General features: G+C 45.5%; 2 protein-coding genes across 6 annotated transcripts; one reads left to right on the forward strand and one right to left on the reverse strand.

Moving 5' to 3' along the window:
- The first annotated feature begins 32 nt into the window (after window positions 1-32).
- Window positions 33-2,942, forward strand: LOC120052861 (coiled-coil domain-containing protein 86-like). The gene is made up of 4 exons (XM_039000047.1): window positions 33-714; window positions 864-993; window positions 1,344-1,418; window positions 1,691-2,942. The coding sequence occupies exons 1-4, from the start codon at window positions 152-154 to the stop codon at window positions 1,829-1,831; spliced, it is 909 nt and encodes a 302-aa protein (XP_038855975.1). The 5' UTR covers window positions 33-151; the 3' UTR covers window positions 1,832-2,942.
- Window positions 2,396-16,301, reverse strand: LOC120052859 (oxysterol-binding protein 1-like). 5 transcript variants are annotated; one of them, XM_039000044.1, is made up of 15 exons: window positions 16,215-16,301; window positions 14,921-15,099; window positions 12,878-13,086; window positions 12,293-12,461; window positions 11,841-11,952; window positions 11,426-11,624; window positions 11,152-11,266; window positions 10,870-10,927; window positions 10,581-10,751; window positions 9,720-9,965; window positions 8,170-8,290; window positions 7,953-8,056; window positions 7,468-7,748; window positions 6,891-7,150; window positions 2,396-4,370 (listed from the first exon to the last, which is right to left on the reverse strand). In XM_039000044.1, exons 2-15 carry the CDS (start codon window positions 15,055-15,057, stop codon window positions 4,228-4,230), a joined length of 2,325 nt encoding a protein of 774 aa, XP_038855972.1. In that variant the 5' UTR covers window positions 15,058-15,099; window positions 16,215-16,301; the 3' UTR covers window positions 2,396-4,227. The 5 variants fall into 5 exon arrangements, with proteins under 5 accessions (XP_038855972.1, XP_038855971.1, XP_038855973.1 ...); XM_039000043.1 differs by lacking the exon at window positions 16,215-16,301 and adding an exon at window positions 15,974-16,121; XM_039000045.1 differs by lacking the exon at window positions 16,215-16,301 and adding an exon at window positions 15,820-15,967.
- Between the last annotated feature and the right edge of the window lie 2,998 nt (window positions 16,302-19,299).

Below are 19,299 nucleotides of genomic sequence, written 5' to 3' on the forward strand. Positions count from 1 at the left end.
TCAAGGCACAAACTAAACTGTATGCTCGTACTTCCTGTAATCGCTTACACACGTGTGCTTCCAAACTCTGCTCAGGTTGTCGCTTCTTACGGTCTGTAAATAACATATGTATTGATTATTTGTGGTCACACAGTCATATAATTTTGACAATATGTCGACAAGTGAGAAAATAACACCAAACGAAGGACTGAGCGCCGAAGAGGACGAGTTGCCTCCTCCCATTGTGACTCGGACTCGTAGCGGGCGCAGAGTACGGACCCCAGCTGTGTATCTTGACTCTGAAGTACCGAAGACTCCAACACGCCGAACAAGGAAATCTGTCATTCAAGAGTTACCGAATGAGAACGCAGAGAACCAGACGGAACCCGAACCAGAGGTTGTAGTCGTGGAACCAGTTGCCGACGAGACTCGTGCGAAAAAACTTCCAAGCAGTGAGTCCAAATCAAATGCATTGGCAACAGCTGAAGCATGTCCAAAACTGGTCAAATCAGACACACCTGTAGGGAAATCATTAGGTGCAGTTATTCCAGCTGTGTCACATCATTGCAACGAGAAGGAAAACAAGGTTGGTCCCGTACCAATGGAGACTGTTCCGCACCGCCCAAATAAAACGGCCAAAAAGAGGACTCGTTCAGAGTCAAATGAGAAACTTGACGTGATACCTTTGGGTAAACCGAAATCCGGACGGGTATGGAAGGACCGCAACAAGCAAAGGTCAGTAGTGGCAAGTTGCAATAGCCTACAATGTATTAACTAACTGCCTGCATATGCAAACTATTACTAGTCAGCCCAGCCCATGCAAACACTGTGCCTAGAAATTGTTTATGAAAATGTACCTTTTATAGAACTCCTTTGTTTTTCAGGTTCTCGGCTGTTGTAAGAGATAAGCAACTGTGCTCCTCCTGGGAGAAGAAGATGGAGGCCAAGCGAGAGAAGGCGCTGGTGAAGAAATATTCCCTGCAACTGAAGGAGGACAAGGCCAGGGAGAAAGAGGTCTGTGTCGTCGCCTGTTCATATTAGAGTGCACTAATATCTTAAGTAGTGCATAAACTGCGTTCAAAACTGGAAAATTAGACATCTCCGACTTCAGTGCGTTCAAGACAATTGGGAAACGAGCTCCGACTGGGGGAAATCGTTTTTAACTTGGGCCTCTATCTAGAGCTCTGACTTCCCAACCTGACGCTCACTGGTGTCGTGATTTGACTTTTTTTTTTGAGTTCCCAGATGTCTTGGAACACACCATTAGTATATGGACCACACATCAGAGGTTGGCAGTGCAACTGTGATTATTTAGGTGTCCCCTCGTGATGTCATTGTTTGGGGCTGTCTTTTGTCCCTTACAGGAAAAGAGGAAGAGGCATGAGGAGAATTTGAAAAGGCGAGCTGAGAACGAGAGGAAGGGGGAGGTTGTGCAAGTGGTAAGTCAACACACACACGTGATCCCAAGTGAGATGATGGGGGTCTTTTTCTCACTGTAACCTATGAGCCAGGCAGATCTCTATTGCTGACTTCAGAGGCCGTATGTATCAATTGTCTCGGAGTAGAAGTGCTGTTCTATGATCAGGTTCTCCCATGCCCATGTTATCTTGTTCATTTGTGATCTAAAAGGCAATACTGATCCTACATCAGCCCTCTTACTCTGACACTTGAATCATATGGCCCCAGGCTAACTGCTACATTCCCCCCCCAGATCCGGAACACAGCAAAGATCAAGAGGATGAAGAAGAAACAGCTGAGGAAGATTGAGAAGAGGGACACACTTGCTATGCTGCAGAAATCACAGCCCAGGAACCCAAAAGCTGCACGGAAAGGTGGCAAAGTGGACAAGTAGAGGGTGTGCACTTGGTTGACTGATGGGACGTTCATATCTACAGCTGTGTTGAGAACTACCCTCTAGGCACTTCATGTAGATATGAGAGAACCAGTCAGAAAAGGGGCTTGCTCTGTCCGCTCCACGCATCGACACGGTATTGCAGTTCCTCCAGGATGAAGGCATTTGATCTCTCTCTCAATAGCCTAGGTGGAATTTTCATCATATTGCTTAATCCAATCCTTTTCAGATCTACACAGTGCCTAGGGGGTAGGGCCAACATGGCTATGCTAGCTGTGTGTGAGGCTGCTGGAACTGGAGAGCATGAGCAGCAAACCCTTTCAAAACAAATAACCGTCTGTGGAGCATAGCAGATGCAAAAAGTGACATGGGCTGGAAGAATTCTTTACTTGAACTCTTACTGTGTTTACTGTCGTAATGCAATGTTCCATTAAACAAAGCAAATTGTTATACCAGTGGGTCTCCCAACCTTTTCTTCTGAGTGGTCCACTAGATCACCATTGCAAGCTTTTTGCCCACTTTAGTGTGTTGCATTAAAGGAATAATGACACTATAAAGCAAGTGTGCACTTCTCCAGTCAGGCTTTATTACATCACCCTGCGATGCTGTTATACTCAGCGCACTGACCAAGATCCATAAGAGAATGAATGAACTTAAAGATGGGGAACTACAACAAATGGGAAGACAGTGAAAGGAAACTCAAAATGAACTTAAGACAAGTCCAGTAAATTAGTTGTAGAACACCTGACAATGATATTTTTTTTACAACTGGTGTCTTACAGCAGTGTAACTGGATCAAACGTATTCTACAAAGTGAGTGTGTACGGGGCCAGGGAGTAGGAGAAAACAAAGTAATCAAACAAGTTAGTTGACTTACAATTAATGGAGAAACAGTCATGTTCTATTTTACAGAAACCAATGGGAGTTCTCTCTGACCTTAAACACAATCACCATACTTAGATCTAACTATTCAATATTATTAACACTAAATTATTACTTTGATATATATATACACAAATATTAGCAATGTTGTTTCGCTTTGTATTCTGTTTTTTTCCTCGGTCTCAGAAACATTTTGTAAGTACACTTGAAAATAAAATGTGAATTCTTATTTTTGGAACTCAAACCTCACACTCTGTACTAGTGCACACACACACACTTGAGTTAAAGTAGATTACAAGTAATCTCTTGATGCATCCCTATTCATTTATTGTGCACTACTTTTGACCAGGACCTGGTCAAAAGAAGTGCACTTTATAGGGAATAGGGTGCCATTTTGGACACTAAATTACTAGGCCACTATTCCAATATGTTATGGTCGAGTCTGCTTCATACACTAACCATAATAGAAAACGATAAGGCTACGCTAGATTGTTTTGCTGTTGAAGAGGTGGAAGTCATCTTTGGGATGTAGGACATAGTAGGAACTGTTTAAATAGTACTTTATGACGATATATCCTTCATTTAGCCGATTTCGCTGCTTCGAGAGGGATAACAGGCTCCAAGCCAAAACAGCCACAGCAGAGGAGCTAATGTGATGTCACTGGGTTCTCTGACACACACATTTTCTCATGCGCACACACGTGGGCTCCTGCATTTGTTGCTCACCCCCTTTCTCTCAAACAAACACACACACACACACCTCTTAAACAGCATTTGTGAAGCTTTGAAAATCTGGCAGACATAAGCACCAACCCATTGCTATTATAACCCCCCTCTTCACACACACAATTCATGTCCATATGCATTTAGTCCATATCCCTTGGAAAAGGAGCAAGGTAGAGTTAGTGTTTGATAGAGTCTAGCGATTTAACACCATCAACCAGACCACCTATCTGCCCCCAGTCTTTTCCACAGACTAACATAACAAGAGATGGAGTGGGTGAGAAAGAGAGCAGCAAAGGAAGAAACAGAAGACACAGAGGTCTAGCCAGTGGCAGTGGCTCTAAAGGGAGATATCTAATCATTGTAGTGAAGATGAAGCTTTCAGGGGTGACGTTTTCCCTAGCTACAGCTCTTGGATCAGCTTCGGCTCCCCCAATCCTAACCTTAAACATTAGCGGGGGAAATGCAAAACTGACCCCAGATCAGCATCTAGGGGCAAGTTGACCCTACACGGAAGATGAAGGCAGAAGAAAGCAGGTCTTTCCCCCTGTCCGGTTGCATTGTCCTACAGGGTCTCACAGCCCCTATGCACACCATCCCCACAGAGAGTGATAGGGGAGAGGTAAGGGGCATTACAACCCAAAATCTATCCTGAAAGAGGGAGGGTTGGGGTTAAACAGGGTCGATACCCAGTTTGTCCCTTCTTCAATTGGGGGAAAAAGGGCAGCTTGTGGCTTGTTCCAAATGCCTGGGTTAGTACAATTCGCTGATCGGGGGGGGGGGGGGGGAAATCAATATATATCTGGGCAAATGTCCCAGTTGCCGTGGTCCTTCGCCTCCCAGTAGCCCCCCTTGTAGACGTGCATGGACTCTCCCGTGACGACGTCCTCGGTCCTCTCGAACCACATCGCCTCATAGTTGTCCTGGTGGACGCCTGACGAAAATAACGAGAGAAAAAGAAAGACATTTAACCTATTGAAAGAATCATAGGATGTTGAGGACCAGCCATGGAAGCTTTGGGAAAGGGACTTCTGCATCAAGACCACATAAAAGGATGAGGTCAGGATGACAAGGACAACATTGCAGCAGTATGGTGGTGTCTAGCTACAACAGTTACCAGAGTTGTCATGTCTAGCGCTACGAGATTTCACACATACGAACGCCGTAAGACTTTGGGAAGTAGTATTTCTCAACTAAGTTACACTGCAACTACTAGAGCGTCTAAGAGGAAGGAGACACAAACTACAGACAAATAACAGAGAAAGGAGAGAGAGAACAACAATGGTGTTACTTGCTTTTGACCGTAGCTCCATATTGACCTTCCATGTCATCCACTGGGGGGGGACAAGATGGAAAGATATGAGGTATGATATAAATAAAAAAAAAGGTGTGAGAATGAAATCATGGTGTGTGTATGTGTGTGTGTGTCCCGAACGATGAATACTTGCTTTGATACTCTGAAAGGGGCGGACCACGTGGGGCTGCAAAATGGAAGACTGATGGATAAGTATGTGAGTGTGTGGATAGAAATAGACAGTGATATAGAGAGGAAGAGAGTAGAGGGCTACTTGCTTGGAGTGTGAGGTGGAGAATCGTCGGGGTCCGCTGAAGGGGGAGAGAGGAACATGAATAATTGACAGAAAGGAAAGAAATGAAAAGAAGAGGGGGGGGGGGGGGGGGGGGAAACAACCTACAACCTAACCAATGAAATCTATTTAATATACGATGATACTTACTGGTGTGGAAAATTAAAGCTAGCCTGCTTTTACTACGCTACGGAGCGGTTTCCTACCACAGGACATTGCCGCATATCAAAAAATAGTTTCCTTCAAACATTCCTCTGTTTAGTATTAGAATTCACAATGTGCATTTCACAGCACAAGAATAAGCCGTTTCTAGGCATAGCCTGGAAACCTGGGTCGTATTCACTAGACACCTTAGGTAGAAAAACATCCCGAAACAGGGAGGGACTACCTGAACTTGTCAAATAAGAAACTTGTTTTTGTTGCAAAACGTTTTGCTAGTGTGCACTAATGAACACAACCCTGGTATTGATTGACTAGCATATTTGCATCGCAAGAAAGCTAGCTACCATTTGTCTAACTACCTTTCTGTCATTATATATATATATATACATACACACACACACTAAACGGAAAGTGCTAGAAGGATCACGTGTCAGGAGAGGGAATAAGAGAGTGAAAGCGTGGAGAAAAGCGAGGGAGTGCTATAAGGACAGAGCGATGGAGGGAGGAAAGCTAGTGGTACTTGCTTTCGTCCGAAGCCTGGCTCGCTTCCGTACCAATCTCCACTGCATCGGCTGAACACAGCACAAACCAAGGATGGATGGATGGATGGATGAATAAAGAAAGCGGGATATGATGAGGTGATGGATGGTCAGAGGTATTAAATACACCTACCTTGTGAAAAGTGGAACGGATTGTGTGTGTGTGTGTGTGTGTGTGTGTGTGAGAGAGAGTAAAGTGAGACAATAGGGGGAAGAGGAGGAGTACTTGCTTTTCAAAGGCGAGTCAGTGATGAAAGAGTCCTCAATGACAGCTTGGGGGACAGAGAGACAGACATGTGTGAAAGACAGACAGATAGATATATACAAGAGGAGAAAGGGACAGACAGGTAGACTATGAACACAGACAGCTCTGGGACAACACTCACTGTCTTTCCTCAAACCTGCCTCCATCTCTGTGTCCTCTCTCTGGCCACAATAGGAAGCCAGAGACCAGACTCCTCATTCAACTTAATGGTGAGTACTTCCTTACTCACAAGCACAAGAATTGGATCTTGCTCCCATCTTGGGCATGTCCCAATAATATCCTCAGTGGTACCGGAGCGCCAAGTCTAGGACCAAAAGGCTCCTCAACAACTTCTACCCCCAAGCCATAAGACAGCTGAACAATTCATAAAATGGCCACCGGACTATTTACATTGACCCGCCCCTCCCTTTTGTACACTGCTGCTACTCGCTGTTTATCATCTATGCATAGTCACTTCACCCCTAGCTACATGTAAAAATTACCTCAACCAACCAGTACCCCTGCACACTGACTCGGTACCGGTAACCCCTGTATATAGCCTCGTTATTGTGTTACTTTTTATTTTTTACTTTAGTCTATTTGGTAAATATTTTCTTAACTCTTCTTGAACTGCACTGTTGGTTAAGGACTTGTAAGTAAGCATTTCACGGTAAGGTCTACACTTGTTGTATTCGGCGCATGTGACAAATGAAGTTTGATTTGAAGTATGCACTTGTTTACTACTTCAAATATTGGATTGGTGAGGCATGGGTTAGTGGGTGTCTCCACCTTGTTTCTTATACCAGTCATTTCCTTTCAAATAAGTATAGGAAAGTCAACAAGTGAACACTGGGAGGAAGGAGAGATAATTGGGATGTAGCCCTTCTTGCACCTCCTTCCCTCGCCCCCTCCCTCTTTCTTACCGTCCTCTGCTACCTCCACCCCTTCTGCCCCCTCCTCTGGCAGGTTGGCTGCGCGCTGGGCCTCTCTCTCCCTCTCGCGGCGGACACTCCTCTGCTTCTCCTCCAGCCGTTGCTTCTCGGCGTTGGCCTCGTCCCATCGGCCCGCCTCCATCAGCTGCTGGTCGGGCCGCCGCCGGCTGTCGGTGGGCGCCACGCCCTCCTCAGACTCGTTGAGCGTCAGTGCCAGCGACGAGAAGTAGTACATGGTCTCCGCTCCCTCACTGCAGATGGGAGGAAGAGAGGATGGGAAACGAGGGGAGAGAGAGAATGGAGGAGGAAGTGGAAGGGACAGAGCAATAGAGAGAGAATGGAGGAGGAAGTGGAAGGGACAGAGAAATAGAGAGAGAGAATGGAGGAGGAAGTGGAAGGGACAGAGAAATAGAGAGAATGGAGGAGGAAGTGGAAGGGACAGAGCAATAGAAAGAGCGATGCCAAACAACAGAGGTGAGATGACTGAAAAAGCCATGTTCTTTGACACACCAAATGTCTTATTCATTTGCAGCACCTCATCAGCAAACTCCACCCACACTCTACTCACGGTAGTGGGTTCTTCCTCCAGAGCTCCTTGGCTTTGAGCGTCTGGTAGACGGTCTTCTGTTTGCCCTCGGTGCCGTTCTCTCCCTTATTGCTCTGCATCACCCTGGAGAACTCCATCTTCTCATCCCACGTCCCTGACAGCACATAGTGGGCCTTACCCTCCTTGTCGGTCACCACACCAGTCACCTTCCTGGCCACGTCTCTGGAGAAGTAGCTGTACGGGGCGAACTTGAGATGGCAGCAGTCACCGGTCCGGTGGTTCACCACGTCTATCTCTCCCGACTGAGAAAACCAGAAAGAGCGAGAATGGAATTCTTAAAAAATGTGTCGTTCACCTAAATAAATCTTGAATGTTTTTTTTATGCTTAGAATTAGTCTAAAATCTCCTAATGTGCATAGTACGTGCTGTGTGCGTCGATGCCAAAAATTGTGGCGTGATAATGTCACTATAACAGAAATAGCCATCATGTGTGAAATATTTCTTACCTGGTCGATCCACAATTTGCCCACAATGATGTTGTGTACTGTGGTAGTGACTTTCTTCCACGAGTAGTGATTGTTGCTCTTCTCAAACACGCATTGGATAGAGCCTGTGGAAGAGGTTTACACCACAGCAAACTTGAAAAATTCTAACTATACAAACAAAACATTTGCGTGATGGAGACATTGGCTGGCAGCTATCAGTCCTCACACACCGCCTTACCCAGAGGCATGATGGAAAGGTATTTTCCCCTGAACTTGCTGGCGAGGGAGATCTCCTGTCGGAGGGTCCAGCCTCTCTCTGAGATGGCATGATGAGCAGCTGCAGGCGGGTGGTGACTCACCTGGATGAAGGAGGATTGGGTAGGGCTATATTACAATTGAGTCACTTAGCACAGTGTTTTGCAAACCCGGTCCTGGGGAGCCAGAGTACCATGTTTCTTTTTAACTGCGCACTACAACACCTACATCCAATAATCAATGGCTTGATGATTAGCCAATTTCTTGAGTCAGATATGGTTGTGCTGGGCTAAAACAGAGCTGTTGTTTCCCACATCTGCCACTAGGGGGTGTTTTCCCTCAGTAATCCCCCAGAGAATTGAGTACCACAGTATGAGTCATAAAACCCAGAAATGGTTCCAATCGTTTTTTTTTTTTTTTTTTTTCAACCATTCATTTTTCAATCTGGGATTTTAGAAATACTTATTATAAGGGTTGTGTTTCGTGTAGGCTTCCCCTGGCGTGACGTTTTGATAACCACGCAAATCTCTCAGACACGGTAACTATACCAATAACAAGCATAGCATTTGGGGAGTCAATTGAGGCAAATATATTGATAAAACTCACGGCTATCAAAACGTCACGCCAAGGTAAGCCTACACAGTTAATTTTAAAAAATCCGTAAAATTCACAATGTGAAAAATGAATGGCGGAAAAACCACTGGAACCATTTCCGTGGTTTTATGGGTATTATGTGGCGGACTATTAGAACGTGATGCAACAGAAGGGAACGTTTCAGCACCACAGGTGATGGACAGCGCTGGAAATCCTGACAGTTTATAGAGGTACCACTACCCATAGATGCCCTCTCTGTAAATGTACTGTGGGAATTGTAATGGTAAATTATTTTCCTGTATTTGATTTACTGTGGATATGGACTGATATGTAATAAACATGACTGTATGTGCAGGGAGACGCAGACAGATGCATTCCCTTGGGGAAGGGAAACAGGAGCTAACCATGTACGTTTAAGTAACATATCTAATGAAGTAGTCGTCACTTGTTAGTCTATAATTATCTGTTGTAACCAAGTACTGTTGTTCTACCTTTGACCTGTTAAAACTGCCGGTATCAAATGTTATGGTTCATGTTTGACGCCAGGCTCGATTCGAGGACAGAGATAATGTATCTGTGTCACTGTAGCAGCTGTTGCTGGGACTTCCTTGCAAGCCTCTCGGGCTGGTGTTTACAGAACATTTGATGCTGTGGGATTAATATTTAAGGGCCTTCTCTGCTTTTGTTCTGGAGGGGTCTCCTTGTTGCAACTTGTAATAAACCGGATTGATATGATCAGATTGTTGTGATGTCAACTTGTGGTTAATGGAATGTGTATTGGTTATAAAAACATAGCCACTGTAGATGCAAATCATCTTCTCTCCTACTCTCTCTGCCCCCTCCCGCGCTTAGCCCCTCACCCATTTGAACCTGTAGCCAAGCCCCCTTCTGTTTTTCCAATTCCCCTCTATCCCAACCAGTCACTCCCCCCACCTTTACCTGTTCACACAGTGAGCGGTAGCCGCTCTCCCTCAGCCGGTCCAGTTCGTAGGTCTCCCCCAGTAGGGGGTTGAAGGGTTTGCCTGTACGGTGGACCGTAGTGGAGTACGACGATACGGTGAAGGCAGCCACGTAGCACAGCTGCTCCAGAGAGCTCTGGCATTTAGCCGCCTTGTCCAGGAGCTCGTAGTACTCCAAGTCCTCGGACAGACGCTGCAGCATGGAGATCGGTTCGTTGAAGTTCACCTGAGATAAAATGGGGAGAAAAGGGGGCGAGGAAGAAAGGAAACTTAGAAATGGGAACGGGTTTAAGGAAAAATATATGTAACTGCCAAAATAAAGGAAACACTGACAAAGTGTCTGGGACTCTATTGGAGGGATGCGACACCATTGTTCCACAATTTGGTGATTTGGTGGAAAATGCTCTCAGGCACCTCTCCAGAATTTCGCATAAATGTTCATTTGGGTAGAGATCTGGTGTCAGACACACACACACTTTAAAACCCCCTATGCTCCTTTGAGACCCCTCTTTCAAAGTCACAGACTTCTTCTAGCCGTGGTAGCCAAAATATTTGGGAAACTGGCCATTTTTATACATGACCCTAAGCATGCTGGGATGTTAATTGCTTAATATACTCAGGAACCATCCTGTGTGGAAGCACCTGCTTTCAATATACTCCATCCCTCATTTACTCAAGTACAGTGTTTACTGTATTTTGGCACTTACCTGTAGATCCATTTCATTCCAGAAAGTTGTTCCCTCCCTTCTGCCCTTGTTCAATACAATGCACAGAGCTGAAAGCAACGGTTAGGGTGTGCTGCAATAGTCTATAGTCACACACACACACGCGTGTTTCTTACAGGCATGGGGATCTTGGAGAGCTCTTTGCCGATGCAGTTCTTCATGATGCTCCAGAGGTTCAGCGAATAGTTGGGCTTGTCTGGGATTTTGGTCCGCCTCTTCCTCACTGGCTCCACATCCAGGGATTGGGGCGACTCCGGATTGGACCCCAACGACTGCTCGTCACAAAGCTGTGGTTGGCCAAAAGAGGGCAGAACACATACACGTTTTATTTCAAGGGACATCCTATGTACTGTAAAGCAAGTAATTAAACAAATATTTAAAATATGAAAACAGTGACAGACTCACCGATTGGTCATCGATTCCAGCCTCAGCGCTGAGACCACTGATGTTACTTCCTGACCTTCTGAGTGGAGAAAGAAACAGAGATATATAGAAAGAAAGAAGTGCATTTTACCAATTACAGTTTCCCTTCTAAAAGCTCAGTTTATTGCTCATAAAATGCCATGCCATTTGTATGGATAAAAATGAGGAGGTTGAGAGAGAGAGAGAGAAGGAAAGAGAGCGAGAAACAGGGAGAGACAGATGGAGAGTTAAAAGAAAAAACAAAAGAGGTAGAGGCGTGCTGACCTATGATACTTGGGGTCGGCCGGTACAGTGATGAACCCCGCCGGGTCCTCCATAGCGTCAAAGAACTCGTTTTCATCATCCTCGTCGCTTGCGTCTCCCTTTGCTGAGCCCGAAACTGAGGGAGAAAATGAAATATTATGAATGATAGTGTGTTGTAGATTCACTGGTTGACTTAACTAGCAGGCTAACAGTCAGTTTGGAGTTAGGGGGGTTAAAGGGCAGGGGTCAAAGAGTTAATGTAACAGTTTGTTCGGGGTCAGAGGTGATGCCTTACTCTTGCTGTTCAGGGCAGGGTTGCTCTGGGAGAGGGGCAATACGGTGGCCCCTCTGAAGGCCCTCTCCAGGTGGTTGTGCTGCTTGGCTAGCTGCTCCAATGTTTCCTCCAGCCTTATCCTCTGGTCCCGCTCCGAATGCAAGGCTTTCTGCCACCGTTTACTGTGGGCCTGGGCCAGCGCTAGGAAGTCTCTGCATGCCTGGGGAGAGAAATGTTAGGGAAATCTCAAAGCAAACGCTTTAAGAACATTCATACAACACCACAAAGCCTTGTAAATGTTTGTGTAACACTCAAGAAACAGATGGCTCGTACCGTGGGCTTCAGCTAGACTGCACTATTAGACCTTCACTGTATTCTATGTACAATTCAACGTAAACCAGTTGCCTTTGCACACTGTTAAAACAATAACACGTACGTTGATCATAGCGTTGGAGGTGATGCGGAACAACGTGGCTCTCTCCGTCACCTGCCGGATCTTGCCATCCGTGTCGCCTCCCAGACGCACCCCCTCCAGCTCTGACAGGGACCTAGGACAGGGGCACAGCCAAGGATAGTCAGCCAGTCCCTTCAACCCATCCCCCTCAGCCCATCTCTTCTGTATGTAGTACATGTAATTTGTTTATTCACTCAGACTACTCTGCAACCAAGACAAATATCTGGTCCATAAAATCTTAGACCTTACCTGGTCAACCAGTTACTATGTGCTTGGTAAGGATAGAACCGAGCAATAGCTTTTTGCATCCATTGATGTGTTCTATAGATGTGGGCAAAGTTATCTTGTTCTATTACTATCGGTGTCTATACATGGGGGAATCAACCAGTTGTTTATTGTAAGGTTTGTGTGAGACTGATGGGTTGACCCCTGACCTTTGGAGGGCGGAGCCGTGCTTGGCGATGAGGTCGTTGCAGGTGCTCAGGTCTTCCACCTTGCTGCCAAGCGTGCGTAGTGTGGACTGTACCTCTGAGTTAGAGTTACGTGCCCCTCCGCCCTGTCCCGAGGTAGGGGGTGACGTGGGACACTCATCACCAGAGTCATCTGGAGAAGAAGAGAAGAATCTCAAATATATTTTGATTTGTTTAACACTTTTTTTGGTTACTACATGATTCCATGTGTTATCTACAATGTAGAAAACAGTCAAAATAAAGAAAAGCCCTGGAATGAGTAGGTGTCCAAACTTTTGACTGGTATTGTATATGAAGAAAAAAAAGACATTGTCAGAATGATAGCCCCACCCCCTCACTAATTGGGGGTTATACAGTAAACTGTAATTCTTGAGAAATAAAACATGTTCTCTCTCTCAAAGGAACATGAACACATACAGTATACACTCCACTCAGACACCCCCCTCAACCCTCCTTCCCTTACCCTCTCTCTGTACCCATTAAAGACTGTTCTACACAGACAAATCCCTTCCTCTCCCGCCTCATTTTTCCCTCTTCTCCCTCCCTCACCAGACTCGGCCTGATTGCGGACAGCCTTGGCCTTGGCCAGCTCCAGGGCGGTGATCCAGCGCTGCCGCTCCACCTCAGAGCTGGCCTTCAGGTGGTAGGTCTGTGCCCCGCCGTTGGAGATGACAAAGTTGCACGAGTCCTCCACCGCGATGTTGGCCGTGGCCAGGTTGATTGTGCCCCGGCACGTGTGGCCCATCTCCGCCTGAGTCCTGGGGAGAAACAGAGCGAGAAAGTGGAGTGGATTAAACTAGGGTCAACTCCTGAAAAAGTCAACTCGGTAACCAGCTCCAACTCCTGAACCAGCTCCTGCTTGTACAGCTGGTCCGAAAACAACTCCTAGCCCCCTAACCTGGTCCTCTTTAGTGTTTACTCATCTGAAGGAACCAAAAAGGAAGCAATACGGCAGAAGCTTCTCTAAGCCTACTGGAAGCCAAGATAAAGACATCACTTTAACTATGCCTACCTGGTTTCTTTTGTTCTGCAAACTCCAGAAAGAGGGAAAGAGGCTAGAGAATATGTTCAGACTGAGGCAGCTTTAGGCTAGTTGGAACAAAATTAAGTAACCTAATTTTGGACAACAATGTTCTCTCTTCCACACATTCCACTTAATGTTTTATTTTACATTACATTAAGTAAAGGTCTCTAATTACAGCCAGTTTAACCAGGAACCATTATGATCACACAAGCAAAGAGGAGGGTGGACCCAATACTCAGAAGCGTGGCAATAGAAACCAGCTGACTGTTGGACCAGTGTGGACTATTGGCTATTGTTGCCTAACTAATTTGTTAATATGGAACAAAGGAATCTCTCTAATACAGCTATGCTATCTCAGATGCAATATAGCCTAGTGTTGAAAAAACATGTCATATTGCACCATTACTGGTTTCGCAATTTTGCATGATTGCAAAAACCTTTGTACAAATGTCTCGCTAAATGCACTCTTGGCAAGTTATTCGAGAGAAAACAACCTTACTTGGAAAAAGACTCAGAGAGGAACATGAAAAGTGTGTGAATTGTTGGACGTGCTTATCACCTGACTCTAAATTGTTAGGCAAACAGTACTGTTCACACAGCACACACACACAGCGTGCTTGGAGTGGTAGGTGAATGGTACACAGCTACGTCACTAAACAAACACGACTCATATTACACAGCCCAGTGAAGACACAATGACTCCCCCACAGGGCTGAAAACACAATAAGTATTCGGCCACACCTCTTTGTTGCAAGCAGAACGGAGAGGAGTCATGCAATATTGTGACACCATTAAATGGCAAAGAGTTACACAGGGAATCCATAATGACCTCAAGCTTCAATTTCTTTATGATACTGTGCGCCATAGTCAAAACTCATGATAGGCATATAAAGGAGAGCAAGTTGTATTCATCTTGTAGGGCAGGGGAAATGGGAACACCACAGAGCAAATCACAGCTATAATATAACCGTTTAGTTAGTCCTCCTAGCTAACACAGTGTCCTTCACTCCCACCTGCCAAACACCTACCCTTGCCGTTGTTAACAGAACTGCTGGAAATCAGTGCCCAACAGGGCAGGGGTGAAATACACTGTCTGCTGGTGTGCTAGCTAGCTACTTATCCCGCATGCTGTGTACCGTAGTCCTAGCTAGCTAACTAGAACACAGTGTCCTTCACTCCCGCTTGCCGAACACCGGCCCTCGCAGGAAAACAGTGCCCGACAGGCAGGGGCGAATGACACCGTCTACCGTTGTCCTAGCTAGCTACTGACATTGTCGCCCCCTCCACTTCTTGTGTGGGGTTTATCAGCGTTTGGCATCCAACATTATGGTGCATTACCGCCAACTACTGTACAGGAGCACCCTGCCTCCCGCCTATGTACTGGAGTCCTAGCTTAAAAATGGACCAATAGAAGTATAAAGAGGGGTTCCGGCAGATGCAGGAATGCCCACATGCAGGAACGCCCTTAATTGCGGGCAGCAAAGATTTCTGGTAACTGTTAGTCTCATCTGTTACAGCGGATGCAAAGAGGTACTATGTCATGCAACCCCATCTCGCTCCATGCTTACCTATAGTAGGATAGTAAACCGTTGCTCAAGACGAACCATCGTCGCTGGTAGCCCTTGATGTAATTTGTCCATTTGAATAGCCATCCTTTGTATGTGTCTCCAGCCGGAGTCGGGGTGGGTGCCTTGGGCTCCGACATTATGACAGCCTGAGCCTTCACAGTGGGCTATTAGATTGGGGCCTAGGGACATGAAAAGCAGTAAGACAACCTGAAAATGGCAGTGGAAAATCTACAGGACAATTTACTAGCTAACTAATCCATACATACTTGGGATACGTAGAGGTCTAGTAGTAGACCACGTAAGTTGTCAGCGTAAAGTCAGAACAGTTTCTACAATCAGCATAACCCAAAGGCAGTTAGACGGCGATATTGAGTCGTTTCGATATCGCCATCTACCGGCCTTTAGGCTCCAATCAGCAGTCAACACCCGATTCCCCATCAGTGACACTAGCCTATCTGTCAACTACCTGGCTTTGGTTAACAGTTTATATTGTGTAAATTGATATAGAAAGTGATATCAGCAACTTAGCTCAGCTGGATAAGTTGTTGGAGACCAACTGCTGCTAGTGATGTTAACAAGACTTAGCTTACTAGCTCGCCTACAAACGTCGGGCTAGATAAGATAGGCTAAGCAGGTAGTTAAGCTAGTTTCAGTAGCTAGCTAACGGTAACGGCATAACCAGTCTTGTCGAGGGCAAGACGATAACAGCAACCACGTTTCCATCCAAACGTTGGCATAAAGGTAGAGGGATACTAGCTAACGTTACTACTACACAATTTGCAATGACTATACACTTTACACATTTTGCATCGTCAGTGCAAAATCAACACAAACTCGCTAGCGGCCTAACAACACAGCACTGCCTGGCGCTGAAGTGCAGCATCACACACCGGACTCACGACAATGACAGGCGGATCCACATCGACGCTAGCGACCGTCGACGGAGAGTCGATGCCTTGAGCAGCTAATCATCTCAAATTTTTCAATAAAAATACACGTATATTATGCACGTATAGATAGCTAATCAATGATCCACACACCCAACCAACCAACCTTTATCAGTATGTCGAGGAAAAACTGACGCAATTTCCTTGTGCTTGACAACTTCAACATCCGACTTTCAGACTGGACATTTATTTTTGCATAAAAAATGAAAGTAACATGACAAACGTAGCTATCAAGCTACAACCTTTCCCAATCAAAGTTGTCTTCACCTTAGCATTAAATGTCACGAACACAATTGCTTTCAGTTGTTTACTTTTTTTGTTTTGTTTTTACAAATATGTCTACCTACCTTGTATCGATGGGCGAGTTCGTTTTACGTGGGCGGGGTGTGCACATTGTAGACCATTCCATTGGTCTATTATGAAATACCCACTCAACCGGGCACCGGTCCATGCAAAACGAACCAGCCCACTCACTGGTACCACCTGTGTGTGCCGCCAGAGACAACAAAGTGCTTTCGCTTCCAAATGTAAACACATAAATTAGAGTCCTCGTTAGAAACCTTTTTCAAGGAAAATACTCCTACATTTCTCAACGCTGGTGGAACCTTCATATACAGCCATTGGGTTGAGCACTGTGGGTGGGGGTTTATTCATTACGGAAACAATTTATGGATTGCCATAACCCCAATCCGGATATTTTATTGGTGATGAAAAACATCTCACCATGTATCTTGACCTGTCTCCTGTCCCACTTGTCTGTGCCATGGGTCCACAGTCTGTTTGCAGCGCCAGCTTCAGTTGACCCCGTAGTGTCCTGTTCTAGTCCTAGGCCCTACTGTATGTTTCATACCCAGTTAGGCTTGTTAGGATTTATGTTTATGCACTATAGGCTGTTAGCATATTGGTTAAAGGTGAATGATGTTTTGTTGCACACACACACACAATATAGAGGGGTGGGTGTGAAGGTGGGTAAGGATTGACCACCACAGGCCATAAAAGCTGTGGACAGTCTGGAGAGGGGAGGGGTGCATCTTTCTAGACCAACCAGGATGGTGAAGAGACTGGACAATACCATATTAGGAATTGTTTGAGGGAATAATCGAGGGGGACACAGGATGGAGCTGCTCTACCCAACAACCAGATGTGGAGAAGGAAAACGCCAAGGGGCTTGGACAAGTTTGGGGGCCCACAAAGGAGGAGCAAGAGTATGAACCATGCTAAACCTCTACTATGATAGGCCAACTGGACAAGGAGAGAATGAAAGTGTTATAGTATAAAACTACTATTTTGAGTACATTCCACAGTTCTCTGATCTACCCTGCGCGGAGATCCAGTGAACCCGTATATACGAAAATTGCATTTACCATTTATCGTTTGAGTTTAATTAAAATACTTAAAATATATTCGGTGACTATGAATCACATTTTGTCCTGATGCCAGATTTGAACAGACGCAAATCTCTTTCAGGCTCCAAGTCTCCAGCAGTTTGTGGCCTTAGTAGTAGCTGGCTATGAGTCCCCTGCCTTGTCAGGCCCCCTGTCCTGCTAGGGTCTCAACCACCAGACTTGGGGTACCCACCATTCTCTGAACTGGTGGGCCTGCTGTCTTCAGCTATGGGGGACCGTCCACCACCTGCCCTGGATGCCCCTCACACCGGGGAAGCCACACAACCTCACCTCAGGGACCCAGCTTTCTTAATGCTCTGGATCCCTTATAGGCCTTGTTCAGAGCAGAGATCCCCTGAATCTGCTCTACCCTGGGAGCCATCTCCAGCTGGTAAGGTACTGTGTCAGTTGGATTCTGCTGGAGCCATGCCAACTCTTGCACTAGGAGCCAAACATCCCCCTTCCTCCCAGTTCAACATCCCATGAGTAAATGTCAGTTGGCCGAGCATTCAGAGGTCAAGACAGCAGGTCCGGGAGAGAGGGAGCGAGGTGGGGGAGGGGTGACAGGGTCGAAACAGCAGGTCCGGGACAAGGTAACACGTCCAGTGAAAACAGGACACCGCTTACCAGCTGCCACTCAAGTCTTATGTCCAGACGCACCTTGACTGCTCCCTATGTTGCTCTGCCTACATGCCCTGCCATTGCCTGCACCTTTGGTTATAGCCCTTTTATTGTTCAGACATCCATGGAAGGGCAGAGAGACCGAACAACAAAGGGTGATTCCACACCAGCAGAAGCAGAAAATATTTAGGGTATCTCAGATTGTTCTGGCAATTCTCACATAGAAACTTCATTTAGAGAAAGGATGTTTGACAGGCATTATACATTTGTATCACTATTTTTATTTGATTTTTTAAATCATGATGAAAGCATCCATTTTTGGGCTATTTGTAGACCAATACAATAAATGAATGTGAAAATCTGTATTTCAGAATCTGTACATATTCCATATGTTAGAGCACACTATAAGGAGTATAATGATGACACCAAGATGTTGTCTGTATCATGTACGGTTCACGGATCATAAGGTCTTACATGTACACTGTAGGTCTAAAATTCAAGTTTCTATGTGAGAATTGTCAGAAATATCTGATACCCAAAATATTTTCTGCTACCGCTGGCATTTTATCGCCCCAAAGGGATGAGGGTGAAGTCCACCTTTAGTTAGTGTGTGTTTATGTTGTGTTGAGAAGAGGACCACTCTGTAAGAGACAACTCTCCATAAAGGTACAAAGACAGAAATGTGTGTATCCTCTTCCTCTTGGACCAGAAAAAATACACATTTTGCTGTATCCGCATTTGAACTCCTACTTTGACACGCAAACTCACTCTCTCATTCTCGCTCTCCCTCTTTTCACCTTTTCCTCCCTTCCTTTCCAGGGTTAATCATAACTATGGAGACACTGAACTAAATGGGATACCGCCAGTCATCTGGCTTCGGTAGACCCTGGCCCAGACACGGCCTTCATCTCCTTCACTTGTTCTCCCACAACTACCGTGAACAAAAATATAAATGCAACATGTAAAGTGTTGGTCCCATGTTTCATGAGCTGAAATAAAATAACACAGAAATGTTCCAATACGCACAAAAAGCTTATTGCTCAAAAATTATGTGCACAAATTTGTTAACATCCCTGTTAGTGAGCATTTCTCACTTGCCAAGATAATCAATCCATCTGACAGGTGTGGCATATCAAGAAGCTGACTAAACAGCATGATCATTACACAGGTGCACCTTATGCTGGGGACAATAAAAGTGGTGGCAGTGGGGTTATGGTATTGAACAGGCATAAACTACGGACAACGAACACAATTGCATTTTATCGATGGAAATTTGAATGCACAGAGATACTTTGACGAGATCCTGGGGCCCATTATCGTGCCATTCATCCGCCGCCATCACCTTATGTTTCAGCATGATAATGCACAGCCCCATGTCACAAAGATCTATACATAATTCCTGGAAGCTGACAATATCCCAGTTCTT

This window comes from Salvelinus namaycush, chromosome 8, assembly GCF_016432855.1.
Source record: "Salvelinus namaycush isolate Seneca chromosome 8, SaNama_1.0, whole genome shotgun sequence".
NCBI classification, from domain to species: Eukaryota; Metazoa; Chordata; class Actinopteri; order Salmoniformes; family Salmonidae; genus Salvelinus; species Salvelinus namaycush.